The sequence below is a fragment of the Suncus etruscus genome, chromosome 3 (assembly GCF_024139225.1).
Source record: "Suncus etruscus isolate mSunEtr1 chromosome 3, mSunEtr1.pri.cur, whole genome shotgun sequence".
Lineage (NCBI taxonomy): Eukaryota > Metazoa > Chordata > Mammalia > Eulipotyphla > Soricidae > Suncus > Suncus etruscus.
In genome coordinates this window covers 159,530,165-159,546,525 of record NC_064850.1, presented here as the reverse complement: position 1 = coordinate 159,546,525, position 16,361 = coordinate 159,530,165, and the positions used below count along the sequence as shown (strand labels likewise).

At 31.5% G+C, this 16,361-nt stretch overlaps 1 protein-coding gene across 1 annotated transcript in view; it reads left to right on the top strand.

The window, feature by feature from the left end:
• The window catches only part of DSC1 (desmocollin 1), a 29,389-nt gene extending 13,613 nt beyond the window's left edge, over window positions 1-15,776 (top strand). The window contains exons 9-16 of the mRNA XM_049770210.1: window positions 2,081-2,266; window positions 6,566-6,825; window positions 6,982-7,124; window positions 10,064-10,279; window positions 11,024-11,266; window positions 13,721-13,842; window positions 14,754-15,008; window positions 15,741-15,776. Coding sequence (XP_049626167.1) covers window positions 2,081-2,266; window positions 6,566-6,825; window positions 6,982-7,124; window positions 10,064-10,279; window positions 11,024-11,266; window positions 13,721-13,842; window positions 14,754-15,008; window positions 15,741-15,776 — 1,461 coding nt within the window. The remainder of the gene's footprint in view (window positions 1-2,080; window positions 2,267-6,565; window positions 6,826-6,981; window positions 7,125-10,063; window positions 10,280-11,023; window positions 11,267-13,720; window positions 13,843-14,753; window positions 15,009-15,740) is intronic.
• Window positions 15,777-16,361: the final 585 nt, after the last annotated feature.

Below are 16,361 nucleotides of genomic sequence, written 5' to 3'. Positions count from 1 at the left end.
TCGCCTACTTTATAGAAAAACAAGCATGGAATGTAGTTAACTCTGTAATACTACCCATTTTTATTTTAATGGCTACCTCTTACAAAAACATTATGCAATACCAATGAAGATAAAAGAAGCATTATTTATTCCTATATACTAAAGAAAGAAATACTCTTCTGATTATTTAAGCACTTTTTAATTCTTAAAAATGTTCATATATGCTTTTATATTCATAAAAGTGTCAGTATCAAGTTGTCAAATTCTTTCAACCCAAACACTTTTTATATGGTGTCAGAAAAGATAATCTCTATTTGGTGTTCTTTAAGCTTTATATTCTAGTTTTTTGGTTTGGAGGTAGGAATTGTTGGGCCATGCCTGACAGATCTAGGCTAACTCCTGACTCTGTTCAAGAATCATTCTTGGTGCTCCAGACAGTGTGTGATGTGCCGAGATCAAATCTGAGTCAGTTGTGTGCAAAGCAAAAACCTTAATCCCAATACTCTCTTTATGCTTTATAGTCTTTTTTTTTTTAAAAGGACTAGTTTTATAGTCACAATTTAATAGCCCTTCTAGGGGTCTGTATTATAGTAGGACAGTGCTACTCTCTAGGACACAAACTATTCTGAATAGTATGTGAGGAAACTTACCCTTAGAAAGCATACACTACAAGGTTTTATATGTAAAACTATAAAGTTATGATTTTATAATAATTATAGGAACATTTTTATTTCTCATACTATCAGTATTCTTAATTTTATTTCATAAATATATACCAGAGAAAAGTCAAACATGAGAAAAATCTATAGTCAAAATTAAAGGAAATTTCCTACAAATTTGTAATAAATCCCTCAACTTCTAAAATTAGATTTGAACCTACATTACATTTGAAAAAATAGTATTTAGGAAATAAATCACAGTTCTGATCACATAATTATTGCCCTTGTATGAGGAAAAACTGGGATTATAATTATTTACATACATGCTTCAACACTACCAGCGTATTGTCTTTCTGTGAATTTAACATATATGTTTAGAAGACATGGATTTACTATCTTCTAAAGTTTTCAATATCTTAAGTTTTCAAACCTTATTAAAGAGTGTGAACAAGGTTTGGATAAATATAATTTATTTATTAATAAAAGAAAAATTTTTTCATAAAGTGCCTTCTAGTGACTACAAATTAATAATTTTTAAATATTGGCATTAAACTTCATCCAGACTAAAAAATCTGAATAGGTAATATTATCTATACATCAATATCTGTAGGGTTTAATATATCAATATAAAACCTTATATTAAGGGATATGGGTTTCAATTAGAACATTATAGATGTTCAGAATTAAGACAAATCTGAGGGTTTGAATTATTTTAAAATATTGACTTTGTGTAGAAATAAAAAAATGGTCAGACTTAAACACCAAACCCAAAGTCAATGACAACAGAATTGATACCCAATCTTCAACAAGCTATATACAGAGGGAACCAGTTATATTAACAGTCTGGGGGGTATAGAAGGGAAAGGCTGGGAACAGGGTTGGAGGGAGGACAACATTGGTGGTGGGAATAGCCCTGATTCAATGTCACTATGTGCCTTAAATATTACTGTGAAAGACTTGTAATTCACGTTGATCACAATGAAAACTATTTAAAAAATTGACTCGGTGAAGTTGAAAAGTTAAAAATGTAACTCTCTGGTGTTGGAGAAATAGTATAAGGATTAATACACTTGCCCCATACTTTGCTGAGCCTGGTTCGATGCCAGGAGGTTCCTTCTCCCCAACACCACCACCAGGAATGTTCCCTGAACCTAGAACCAGGAGTAAGGCCTAGGCAAAAAACAAATTATAAGTCCTGAGCAGTGCTGAGTATAGCCCAAAAGAAAAAGGATAAAAGAAAAGAAAGTAAGTCTTTGAAGAACAGATACAATTTTTAAAATTAATTTATTGAGGAAAAAGACATTCTATGAATATAATTTTAGTTCTTGAATACATTTATAAATTACCTATTTCTATATGTTTTATTTTATTTAAATATAAATTTAGAGGACAATTACTTGGATTAACTGTACATTTATAATTATAAACTGTAATTATTTCAGTATGTTACAGAAGTGGAAGAAAACAGAATTGACGTTGAGATTTTACGAATGATGGTACATGATCAAGATTTGGCAAACACTCCTCACTCAAAGGCAGTATACAAGATCCTGCATGGAAATGAAAATGGAAACTTCAAAATTAGCACAGACCCAAATACAAATGAAGCTGTCTTGTGTGTTGTCAAGGTAAACCAAAATAATAGTTAAGAAATTCATTACAATTTCAAACTTATTTTAGTCATAACTATAAATTTATGCATATTTATGGTTCAAATATTGCAAGCAATTCTAAAATAATTTACATTGTTTCACACAAATATTTTTTCTTACATTTTCTTTCTTACAGGAAGGTCTGCTAGTTAAAACTTTAAACAAAAGAGAAATCAAATAAATTAAGTTAGCAACCAGTTATAAGTTCTAGAAGGATTCTTCTAAATATCAAGTTGCTCTGTTCTATGACATCTCTTATTAGATTGATTGCAAAACAGAGACATAGGAGAATCACTTTTGAACATTGAATATCTTAAATTTTCATTTCTTTATATGATGAAATGTAATACTATCTAATTAATTTATTTTTAATTGTTTTTTGTACAATGCCTGTGCTCAGGACTTTCTCCTGGCTCTGTGCTTACAGATCATTTCTGGTGGGTTTAAGAGACTAGTTATGGTGGTGGGGATTGAACCTGGATCAGTCTTTTGGAAGTCAACAGCACCCTACCTTATCAACTTTTATTGATTTGACTTCATAAACTATATTTTCTCAATGTGTTTTTAATACATTATATTATGTAAGTCATCATAAAATACTTTTGTAGCAAAATGGGAAAAAGTAATTAAATTTAAATCAGCTGAATTAAATTATTTTGTGGACATTGTTTTTCTTTTAAAATAGACTCAGTTCACATAAGTTGCATTTATTAACTAATTGTTCTAAGGGCCAAAAAGAAATAGTGAGATAGGTCAGGCACTTTTCATGTGCCCAATCACAGTAGCTACTTATCTGATCCCCTGATTGTAAGAGAGCCAGGAGTAACTGATCCTGGGCATCAATGAGTGTGACACCAAACCAAAATCAAATAAATACTTTTGTTAAAAAATAATTTTTATTGTGACCAAAGTGGATTACAAATCTTTCATTAATATTTTAGGTACATAGCGGCATTGAATCCAGGGCATTCCCACCACCAGTGTTGTCCTCCCTCCAATCCTGTTCTCAGGATGCATTAAATACTTTTTAAAATAGTAATGATAAAAAAGTTTCGGTGAACTTATCCTAGATCTAGATTACATAATAGTAGGTATGAATATTTTTAATTTAATAGCTAAAATTTCAATCTATTCATAGTAAGATGCCATATTTCAAAGTATCTTCAGAGATATTTCCTACATGTAGGAAAATGAAAATCTTACTGATCCACTGTTAATTAGGTTATTTCCTAGCCATGAATATGGAATATCAGAATTTTTTCACACTGGTGTTTCCTCTTGAACAAAGTATCATGTATTCATCACCATACCAAAATTGCATACATACCATTCCTGATACAAGGAACCATATTCATATTTAATTTTTATTTATTTATTTTTTATTATGGAGGTTATCACTAACATTAAGCACAATTATTTTTTCTTAACTAATTTGGATATTTTAGACAACATATTCCTTATTGATTTATTCTCTATAATTTTAAAGATTTTTTTATATTGAGGCTATTCAAATTGCAGATTTTCTGGGTAGAAAGACACAATTCCCTCTGAGACCAAGAACGAGGATCTAAGGCATTAGATTGTTTTCCACTGGAAACTTTTATGGTCATTCCTCAGCAGTAACAACAATAAATAGCCTGAAGACTGGAGAACAAAAATTACAATTGATTTTTTAATTTTTTCTTTGAATAAAAATCTTTGTTTAAGCACCATGCTTACAAACATGTTCATAGGTTGGGTTTCAGTCATAGAAAGAACACCCCCCTCACCAGTGCAATATTTCCAACACCATTGCCCCTCATCTCCCTCCTACTTCTATATTGAGACAGGCATTCTAGTTCTCTCACTAACATTTTCATGATAATTGTTAGTGTAGTGGTGAGCTTCATATTGTGAACCGGTCCTTCCAACCCTCATATTTGTTGTCTCTGGGCCTCAATACAAAAATCACAATTGTGAATGAAAAATTTTCAGATATTGACAACTTTATTCTACAAAGTTACATAGACCAATGTATATAATGAAGATGAAAGCTAATCTATATGTGGTAAAATAGACCTAAACGATGCCACCATAAAGAAAAAAGAATTACTAGAAATGCAGTAGGGGTCTTTCAGAGATGACAAGACTTCAGTATAAATGATAAAGTTTATTGTGAATACAGGAAAACAATACCACTAAAAAAATTACCAGTGAAAAGGATAAAGGACAATAAACTGACAATGAGTTTAAACCAGGCATTTCGAAGCTCTCCTTCGTTCTATAATTTTCTGTAGCCTCTCCACTCGAGCATATATGATAATATAGTAGGGCCACTTATCCATGACATTAACTGGACAATAAAAGGAATCTCTTGATAGATGTGAGTCTTTAAAAAATAATTATAGTTTAGTGTATTCATCTCACTTGTTAAGCCTTGTATTTGATCATGGGGATAATAAAAGAAAAAGAAACACCTTAAGATGAAATAAAAGCAAAAATTACCAAACTTTTTCAGAAAGAGGAAATTAATGTTTTATTGGCAAATGTCATCTGATCACATTACTGGGTAGATGTATGCTATAAGAAATTAATAATGTGTAGCATAGAGTACCAAATCCATCTAAATCTCTACAGCACGTTAGTAGCAGAGGCAGCACTACTAAACTCTACAATTTTCTCCCTCCATTCTTAGATAATAGTTTTCCTTTCTGATATATTTTAACATCTATATTGAATTTAACTCATATATTGAGTTATTCAATATTTTTGGATTTAAAAATTCACTTGCAATTGCTTTATAGGAATATCTAATTGAACCAGGTTCTATTTCTAGTCTGGCAAATTGGTAAATTGCTATCAATAACCTCTAAATTTCACATTAATGTTTTGGAGACAATGTGTGTTATAGACAATGTTTTAGAGGTAGCTATATGTATACACTGCTTTTCATGAATAGGATTTAGAAAATGTCCTTTAATTATTATATTGACTACTCTTTCACTCTCCTTTAGTTTATATCTTTCAGCTTCTAGATTATTTTATCATACTTTGGTTCTTTTTTTGATAGTATTTTATTTCTTTCTTCTTTTTTTTTCTTTTTCTTGTTTTGGTCATACCCGGCAACACTTAGGAGTTACTCCTGGCTCTGTTCTCAGAAATCACTCCTGGCAGGCTCAGGGGATCATATGTGATGCCAGGGTCCGTTCGGGTTGGCCGCTGTGCTATCTCTCTGGCCCTGGCATCACATATGGTCCCCTGAGCCTGCCAGGAGAGATTTCTGAACAAATATTCTAAAGTATATAAATGAAAAGTTGTAGATATGGGGCCGGAGAGATAGTATGGAGGTAAGGCGTTTGCTTTGCACGCAGAAGGAGGGTGGTTCGAATCCCAGGCATCCCATATGGTCCCCCGAGCCTGCTAGGAGCGATTTCTGAGCATAGAGCCAGGAGTAACCCCTGAGCGCTGCCGGGTGTAACCCAAAAACCAAAAAAAAAAAAAAAAAAAAAAGCTGTAGATCTAACACTATCTTTTCAAAGCAATAATATTTTATTATATTTGTGTTTTCATATAAAACATTAGAATATGACAATAATAGTTGAAATTAAAAATATATCTAATATTTCAGTTCTAGTACTCTAATACTTAGTATTTGCTCTAATATTCAGCCAAATATCAGGTCCTACTTGTCTCTAGAATTGTTTTTATATACTTACCACGAATGAAAATATGTTTTTTAGTTATTACAACTACTATAGTTAGTTAGAAATCAATGAGTAAAAGTATTCTACTTACATATATTTAAAAGCACATTCTGAATTTCTATAATAATTTAAATATGTAGCAAAAAGGAAAGGCAGAACCTTTCCAACGAAAAGTGTAAGAACATATTGTTTAATCATAAAGTTTTGGGGACCAGAGAGATAACACAGCAGTAGCGCATTGCCTTGCTTGCGACCAACCAGGACTGAGGATGGTTTGATTCCCAGCATCCCATATGTTTCCTGGAGGCTGCCAGCAGCGATTTCTGAGCACAGAGCTAGTAGTAACCTCTGAACGCCACTTGTGTAACCTCGCCAAAAGCCAAAACCAACCAACCAAACAAAATCCCCCAGCAGTTTTGCATTTAATACTTTTTACCACTAAGGCATGTTTCATATGTTTTCAACTATATTGATATACATTTTGTTACATTTTATATTTCAAAATGATCGGTTTTATCGCTTTATCCTAGAATTGTACGTCTTCTAGACATAGTATTTTGTATTGACTGATTAAATTTGTTTTATTGAACAGGCATTAAATTTCGAATCCAGTAAAGAAGTTGTTTTGCAAATTGGTGTACTCAATGAAGCACAGTTCTCTAAATTAACCAACTCTCAAAGTCCTACTATGTGTACTACTACCGTCACTGTCAAAGTTAAAGATGCTGATGAGGGTCCTGAGTGCCAACCTCCAGTCAGAGTTCTTCAGAGTAGAGATGGTCTCCCCGCTGGCCAATCTCTTCAGGGATACAAAGCATTGGATCCAGAAACTCGCAGTGGCAAAGGCTTAAAGTAATACATATTTTAAAATATTTTTATGGTTTTTAATGTGGTATACATTTGATTACAAACTTAGTAAACTCTGTATTTTCAAAATGAAATTTTAGCATAATACATTTAAACATAACATATACTTGTTGGTTTGATCATTTGCATTTTTTAAATTAGGTATAAGAAAGTAGTTGATGAAGGTAATTGGTTTGAAATTGACGAAGACACTGGTGATTTGAAAACTATAAAGATACTCGATAGAGAATCAAAATTTGTAAAGAATGACCAATATAATATTTCTGTGATGGCAATGGATGCAGGTGAGTAAATTTTTTAAAAATCAAAAGCCTGATTTAATATTTAGGAAATATTAGATATGCGTCATCCCTTTGCTGTTTGAGACTTCCATAAATCACCTACCTGGTCCACCTGGTTCTGACCAAGATCTTTGCAAATTCCAGCTGAGTAACTGTAACTTGAAGCAATTAGTTTTAATGTAGAAAATTGAGTTCAAAGTGCACAAGCTGCTTAAAAACATTTAGTTGTAAAAAATCTTCTTAGCATAGGAGTCATCAGGTGGGAGAGACAAACATTATGGGTCTGTAGTTTAATGGGAAACATAAATTGTTGGGTACTTGGATGCATGTTGTAAGCAGACAAGACTGAAATATTTCTAATAATGAACTGAACTAAAGGAACTGAAGGTGAGCTCCATGTTGTAGGCTGATTCCTGAAATCTTCCAGTAACAAGGGGAAATTTTCTTTTCAGTCTCCATTATTGAAACATTTTAAGTTTCGACTTTAGGAAACCTCAGATATTCCTAGAAAATGCGAAATTGTGATAGTTATCACTAATACATGGATTGATTAGTTGCTTAAAGTTAGTTCAGAGATAGAAAAATATTTTTGCACAATGACCATTTTTACTTAGCTGTTAATCATATATTCTTGGCTTTATTTCCTAGAAGTATGTTGACAATGTACTGTCAGGTTTTTGTACTTTTTATTAATAATATTTTTATTTAAGCACCATGATTACAAACATGTTTGTAGTTGGGTTTCAGTTATAAAAAAGAACACCCCACTTCACCAATGGAACATTCCCACCACCAATGTCCCATCTCTCCTTCCCCATCCCCTCTGCCTGCCTGTATTTTTGAGATAAATTCAACATATGTGCCTCAAAATTTAGATGAGTCTTTAAAACAAGAGAAATTTAATATTTTTCCTAGACATTTTAATTTTTCAAATTGTATCAAATGTATTGAATAAGTTTATCAAAATTAGTAACATATTTTACATTTTTATTTACTTAATTTTCTTTAAAAACAAGTAATGTGCACTATTTTACTTGAAAACATCTATTTAGGAACAGGCCAATAAAAGTGGTGCATAGTTAAGCCAAAATTTCTAATGCCAAGGACATTGAACTTAGATGATAGTATACATTTATTTTTATGGGTAATAATTTTATGGTAGTGTCATATAAACATAAAAATGTAATTAAATTATATTCTGTATTTTAGTGTTAAGGTACAGTTCAGACAAGTAATATATGGCAGTTCAATAGGTTCTCAAAATAAATAATGCTTAATTCTGAGGATTAACATGTTTGCAGTTCAGTATGTAAGCCAATTATAAACCACTTGCTCTGAAAAATCAAAGGATGCTATCTATGATGACAATTAGCTGTAGAAGTTATATCAAATTTCACATGGAGTGAAAAGTATTTGAAAATTGGCTACATAATATGACAAGTCAACAGGAAGCAAGTGCTTCATGAGACACAATAAAGTTATAGTAAAGAAGCAAAAACAAATGGTCAGAGAAAGACAAAGGAGAGATATAGAGCTACATCTTTGTTTGGGTACATTAAATCAATCCTTGAATAACTATAATTTTGCAATTTAAATATTAGTATGTGTGCTTCATAAAGAATTATGCCAGATTGGGGCATTCGTGGTATTGGGATTAGCGTGGTAGCACAGGGGTAGGGTGTTTGACTTGCATGCAGCTGACCCAGGAAGAACATGGGTTCGATCCCCGGAATCCCATATGGTCCCTGAACCAGGAGTGATTTCTGAGCACAGAGCCAGGAGTAACCCCTGAACACTGCCAGGTGTGGCCCCCCCTAAAAAAAAAAACTCAAAGAATTATGCCAGAGGAGCAGGGAGAAAGGTCAGGTAATGGAGCATATGCCAGATTTTGCTCCTACATAATAGTATCTTAGCATATGTAATAATATGTATATATGTTTTATAAATCAATGATGTTTTATATATAAAGTATATTTATAAATATATATATTTATATATATTTATATATATATATGTTTTATAAATCAATGATGTTTTATATATAAAGTATATTTATAAATATATATATTTATATATATTTATATATATATATTTATATATTTATAAATATATATAAATAAATAGATAATTATAGTACTATATAGTATATATTTACTAATGCTATATATTATTTATATTATATATTTATATCTGTATATATTATTTATATATAAATAAATTATATATGTATATTTATTTTATATAAGTATTTTTCATTTATATGTAAGATAAAAATTAGTTTTAACAGGTTATTACATATTGCTACTGCTCATTGTTTCATATATTTTGTCTAAAAAGAATGCCAAATACTGGGCTGGAGCAGTGGCACAGAGTGGTAAGGCACTAGCCTAGGATGGACCTTGGTTCGACTCCTCCAGCGTCCCATATGGTCCCCCAAGCCAGAAGCGATTTCCGAGTGCATAGCCAGAAGTAACCCTGAGCATCATCAGCTGTAGCCAAAAATAAATAAATAAATAAATAAATAAATAAATAAATAAATAAATAAATAAATAAACTCAATAAATAAATAAATAAATAAATAAAAGCCAAATATGGAACTGGAGTGATAGTGTGGAAGATACAGTGTTTTACCTTGCACACTGCTGATCTCAGTTCCATCATATGCATCTCATATTATACTGTAAGCCCTCCAGGAGACCAGGGTAAGCCTTGAGCATCACCTAGTGTGACCCCAAAACAACAACAACAAAAGCCAAATATATAAATATGTCTGGTACATCCACCTATATAGATGTCATGATTTTAAACTTGTAATAATGGAATTTGATTCAAATGCTTATCTATGAATTCAAGTTTTGACAGTTATCAATTGTTTGAATTTGGAATTATAAATAATTAGACTTATACGTAAAGAAATAACATTTAACTATTTTCTTTTCTAGATGGCAGATCTTGCACTGGAACATTAGTAGTTCGATTAGAAGACTTTAATGATCACCCTCCTCAGATTGCAAAAGAAGTGACACTTTGTCAGAATGATGTAGATTTTGCTGTTCTTAAACCAGAAGATCCAGATGGACCTGATAATGGCCCACCTTTTCAATTCTTTCTGGATAATTCTGCCAGTAGGCTTTGGACCCTAGAGCCAAGGAGTGACGGTAATATGCTCAATAGGTTGAAGATTTTTACTTGAACTTATAATAAATATTCTTAAGAAATTGTCTTAGGGCTGAGCGGTAGAGTAGCTATAAGACCTTTGTATGCCTTGCACGTGACTACGTGACTGTCCTACAATGGACTGTAGTTCAAACCCCCCCCCCCCGGCATTCCATATGGTACCCCAAGGAGCAATTTTTGAGCGCAGAACCAGGAGTAACTCTGAGCATCACAGTGTTACTAAAAAACAAAACAAAAACAAAAAAAAAAAACAACCAAAGAATTATGTCAGGGGAGCATAAAGTTAGGTCGGTTATGCCTGATTTTGCTCCTACATAATATCTTATCCTATGTAATAATATGGGCCACATCCAATTAAGAAATTGTCTTAATTAATGTCCAAAATATATTTAAAGTAATATATAACATATTTATCTTTTGAATATTCTTTCTAAATTTCTAATGAAAGTGTAAAATATATTTTAGGTAATATTTGAATAACATATTAAGCATGGATTAGTATATTAAGCTTAGAGCATTATCAATTAATTTTTAGTTCTTTAAGAATAAATTCAAGTTAGGGGAGAAGGAATAAAAAGAAAAAAAGAAAAATAAATAAAATAAAGTTAAACATCAACATTTTCCTTCTAAACAAAATTCCACAACCTGTATTTCAAGACTCCAACTTAGACTAATACTGCTATTGAAATGCTATCTCGATAATAATTCTTTCTATTTTTCCATAGGCAAAACTGCCATTATTCGTTTACGGCAAAATCTTGAAAGTAATTATTATAATGTGCCTATGCAAATAAAAGATAGACATGGTGTTTCTGCAAGACAAATGTTATCAGTTAAAGTATGTGACTGCTCAACTCCAAGCGACTGTAAAATGAATGCAAAACAGAGAGATGTCAATGTCAAGCCAAACGTAATCCTTGGAAAATGGGCTATTCTTGCTATGGTTCTGGGTTCTGCTTTGTTATTATGTAAGTATAATTATTTAAACTACCCACTGAAATTATATCTAGCATTTTAAAGATATCGCAGTTCTTTATAATTATAGTATTTATTGGCTTTGGTAAATGTTTCCTTTTCAAAATTTTGTGCATATAAATATTTGGGATTTTAAGTCATAAAAGAGGAACCAATAAAAGCGATGCAATTTAAATGAAATAAATAAAATAAATTAGATATATTGGATTATATTTTCAAATAATTATCTCATATGACATTAAGTAAATAATGTTTCCACATAAGTTTATTTTTCTTATAAGTGGGTAGATAGAATTACTATCTTATTATTTCTTCTCATATAGCATGTTATAATCTTTCAACCTTCCAGATTGGTATACTAAATGTTCTTAAAATAATTAGTTCCAAGATTTATTGGTATACTAAATGTTCTTAAAATAATTAGTTCCAAGATTTTACACTCTGCATACAGTGTTTTGGAAACAGGAAAAATAATAATAATAATAATTGTCACATTTAGCCTCCATCCTTTCAGGCTTCCTTCTTTTTCTTCCTTTCTCCTTTGCTTTTTTCTTTCCTCACTTCTTTCCCTCTCCTTTTCTCAGTCCTTTCTTCCCTTCCCACTCTCCTTTCTTCCACCCTTTCCTTCTCGCCCCTACTTTTTCTTTTCCCTTATCTTTTTCTTCTTTTTTCTTTCTTTCTTCATTATTTTTCACAATTAATTTGATGACCTATTTGTATGAGTTAATATTTTCTACAGAATTCACTGTGAAATGAAACACAGAACAAAACTTATGTTTTATTACTTTCTTTAAAATCAATAATCTTTATTTACCCTGTGGTATGCACACATTTTATAGGTCCTATATTTTTTAAATTTCAACAGTACTAGCTTAAATTTAAACTAAGCAAAATGAACATTTCAGTGTGGAAAAGTATGTAAGCATTTTTGTTAATTTAGGACCTGGGAAAAGAACTATTAGTACACTATGCTCATTTTACTCTTCTTGCACTTTTTACATTAATTTATTAATTAGGAATTAAGAAAAATTTAAAAGTTCCTTTAATATGATTCAGCAAAACAACTCCTAAGCATATACCCTAGGAACACAAAAACACAATACAAATGCCCTCTGCACATCTTTGTTCATTGTGGTGCTATTTAAAATAGCCAGAATCTGGAAACAACCCAGATGCCCCAAAACAGGTGAGTGACTAAAGAAACTGTGGTACAATGAAATAGTATGCAGCTATCAAGAAAAATGAAGTCATAAAAGTTTTCTATACCTGGATGGACATTGAAACTCATGCTTGAGTGAAATAAATCAGTGGGGAAGAGATGGACACACAATAGTCTCGCTCATCTTGGGATTTAAGAAAAACAAAAGTTAGTATGGTAATAATACACAGAGAAAATAGAGATCAGGTTTGAAACGACCAGGCCATGATATATAGCTTATCACAAAGATTGGTCAGTGCAGTTAGAGAAATGGTAGTGTGTGAGAGAAATAGAATGCCTGACTATAAGACAGGCAGGGTATTGGAGAGAAGGGAAATGGGAAGCATTGGTGGCAGAGTGTTGCACTGGTGAAGGGAAATGCTCTTTTTTATGACCGAAGCCCAGCTACAAACATGTTTGTAAACATGTGTTTAAATAAAGATAGAATAAAAAAGTATCAATTCTCACACTGTATGAAAGGACTTGACTAAATAATGACAATAAGAAATGCACTTTAGGGTCTGAAGTTGTGGCACAAGTGGTAGGACATTTGCCTTGCTTGTGCTAACCTAGGACAGACTGTCCCATATGGTCTCCCAAGCCAGGAGTGATATCTAAGTGCATAGCCAGGAGTAACCCCAGAGTGTCACCAGGTGTGGCCCAAAAAGCAAAAAAAAAAAAAAAAAGAAGAAAAAGAAGAAGAAAGAAATAGAAAGGAAGGAAGGAGGGAAGGAAGGAAGGAAGGAAGGAAGGAAGGACGGAAGAAAGAAAGAAAGAAAGAAAGAAAGAAAGAAAGAAAGAAAGAAAGAAAGAAAGAAAGAAAGAAAGAAAGAAAGAAAGAAAGAAAGAAAGAAAGAAAGAAAGAAAGAAAGAAAGGAAAGAAAGAAAGAAAGAGAAAGAAAAAGTGTACTTTAAATATAAGACAGAAGAAAATTAAAAATTAAAGGATAATAAATTATATTTCAGGTTAACATTAATTAAGGAAACTTGAAAAAAGTTTCAGTAATATAAAATTATTTTATATCAGTGATTTTTAAATATCTTTATATAGACAGCTACAGCTTATACATTTTAATGTATGATACATTTACTATATAGTCAAATGATTATGTTACATTTTTAATTATTAGAAATTTTATTTTACAAAGAGTGACAATTAAAGTCTGTGAAGTAAACATTGAACATTGTGATTCAAATGATTTAATATATCAGTATGAAAAATATTTACCTATATAATTTTGATTTTTAGGTATTATGTTTACATGCTTCTGTGTTACTGTTCAACGAAAAGTAAAGAAATGTTTTCCAGAAGATGTAGCTCAGCAAAATTTAATTGTATCAAATACTGAAGGACCTGGAGAAGAAGTTACGGTAAATCAGATTCTACTTTTCTTTGAATGTATGGTGATTTAAAGATGATCCTTTTGTTGCTGTCGTTGTAAGTCAGTATTAATAAAAAACAGTTTTATTTCATTTTTGTTTAAAGTTTTGGAATTATATCTGGCAACTTTCAGGAATCACTCCTGGAAGTGTTTGGGAAACCATATTGGATGTAAGGGATTGAACTTAGATTGGGTATATACAAGACAACTGCCCTGTCCACTATATTATCTTTCCAGTCCCATAGAAAGTTAATTAAGTACTTATTTTACCAAGCCTAATTCCATAATTATCCTGCAAGTGTTAAATGGTTTAAATTCCATGAGTTTATTATGTTGTTTTCCTTGGACTGCCATAAAAAAATGCTACAGAGTAATCTATTCAATAGAAATGTCTTGTCTTAGTACAGAAGGATAGAGCTTGCTAATTAAGGAATATCAGGACCATGTTCCCCTAAAGAAGGAGGGAATGATCTATTGAAGGATTCTTATAGCTTCTATAGAAGCTCAGCTCTTGGGAAGATAAATCACATAAAATTGTTGTAGTCTTCCAGTGTGCATGTCTGTGTCCAAATTTTCCCAATGAAAATCTTAACATTAGCTTAGGCCACTAGTTGAGAATGGCATCACCTTAACTAGTTATATTGATTATAACCTTGTATTTAAATAAGAGAATATTCTGAAGCATTTATGAAGATCAAATTTCAATATATAAACTTTCTGTGTATAGTGGTGAGGGTGGCATTTTTTTTTTATCTATGATACCTATGATAGGGTTCTAGTTATTTGGAGTGACGCATGGAGGACTGAAAGACATAGATGGTAATAGTCTGACTATTGTGGTAAAGCAGGGATTTTTTAATTCCATCTGATTTATTTATATAATTCTAATTTTATTTGCAGGAAGCAAATATTAGACTCCCCACACAGGCATCCAACATTTGTGACACAAGCATGTCTGTTGGCACTCTTGGTGGCCAGGGAATCAAGACTCAGCAAAGCTTTGAGATGCTCAAAGGTGGCTACACATTGGAATCCAACAAAGGCGGTGGACACCAGACCTTGGAATCGGTTAAGGGAGTAGGACAGGGAGGAATGGATGTTGGCAGATACACATACACTGATTGGCACAGCTTCACTCAACCTCGGCTTGGTGAAGTAAGTGCCAGTGTCTTTGATTTCTTATTGGATATAGCTAAATTATATTTATTCATCAATATTTCTCCTCAAACATCTAGAAAACAACATCTTTGTAAATCTCTGTTTTATAAATGATAAGAATATCAATTTTGAATCCAAATAGATAATTTTTTAGTTTAATTTTAAATAAGGCATTTGTATATGTGACTAAGATGTATAAAAATATGGATAGGTCACATCTTAAGTATTACTAGAAAATTATCAGAAATAAAATACTTAAAATGTTATTTAAAAAATTTAAAAAAATACTTGTTATAGAATAGAACACAAATGATAAATTATAAACATCTTTCATGGTTAAATGCTCCATAGGGGGTCCTGACCATCAAAATCAACCAAGTAGATTGTTAAGTTTTTATTTTAGTTAGTTCCTTATGTTTATTTATGATCATCTTAATCAATAGATTAATATTAGTGATTTTAATGGGTTACATGATTATAGCTAATGAGAGTAAAAATATAGGAATAATAATCTTAGCTGTAGAAATCATAGCCTCACATGTCACAAATATGTGAAGAAACTAGATAAGGATCAACTATTAATCTTTTGTTCAAATGAAAACTTATAAGTTGTTGTGTAATGTATATTTACCTTTACTTTTCATAAACGTTTTCACTAGAACCACTATTTATTTGCTATATTCTAAGAATTAATGATACAGACCAATTATGTGCATTTTTTATATGTAGGAATCCATTAGAGGACACACTCTGATTAAAAATTAAACAGTAAAAGGTAAATCAAAGACATTATTTTTATGCTAATATGCTTAGGTGTTTTTTAAAACAATAATAAAATGTGCTCTTTATTAATACAGAAGGTGTATATGTGTGGTCAAGATGAGGAGCATAAGCATTCTGAAGACTACGTTCGCTCTTATAACTACGAAGGAAAAGGGTCTATGGCCGGCTCAGTAGGCTGCTGCAGTGATCGACCAGAAGAAGAAGGACTTGAGTTTCTAGACCATCTGGAACCAAAATTTAGGACACTAGCAAAGACTTGTATAAAGAACTAAGTATACCTTTAATAGAGTACATCTATTAAATAAGATGCCTTTTAATAGAGTAACAAATGCATATGTAGGGTTTTTTTTTTGAAGTTGTAATGATAACAGCTTCTATCCCCAGAGGTGAACCCTTATCATGCATAAATAAGGGTGCTATAAGCACAAAAATTTCCTAAATTCTTCTTGTCTGATTTAGTTTTCTGGTTCTCTAAAAATAAGTATTTTCATTTTCTTTTATAGATATGTGTATATTGCTCTTTCCTAAAAGTTTATTTTTTATTTTTTATTTGAAAACATGTCACTT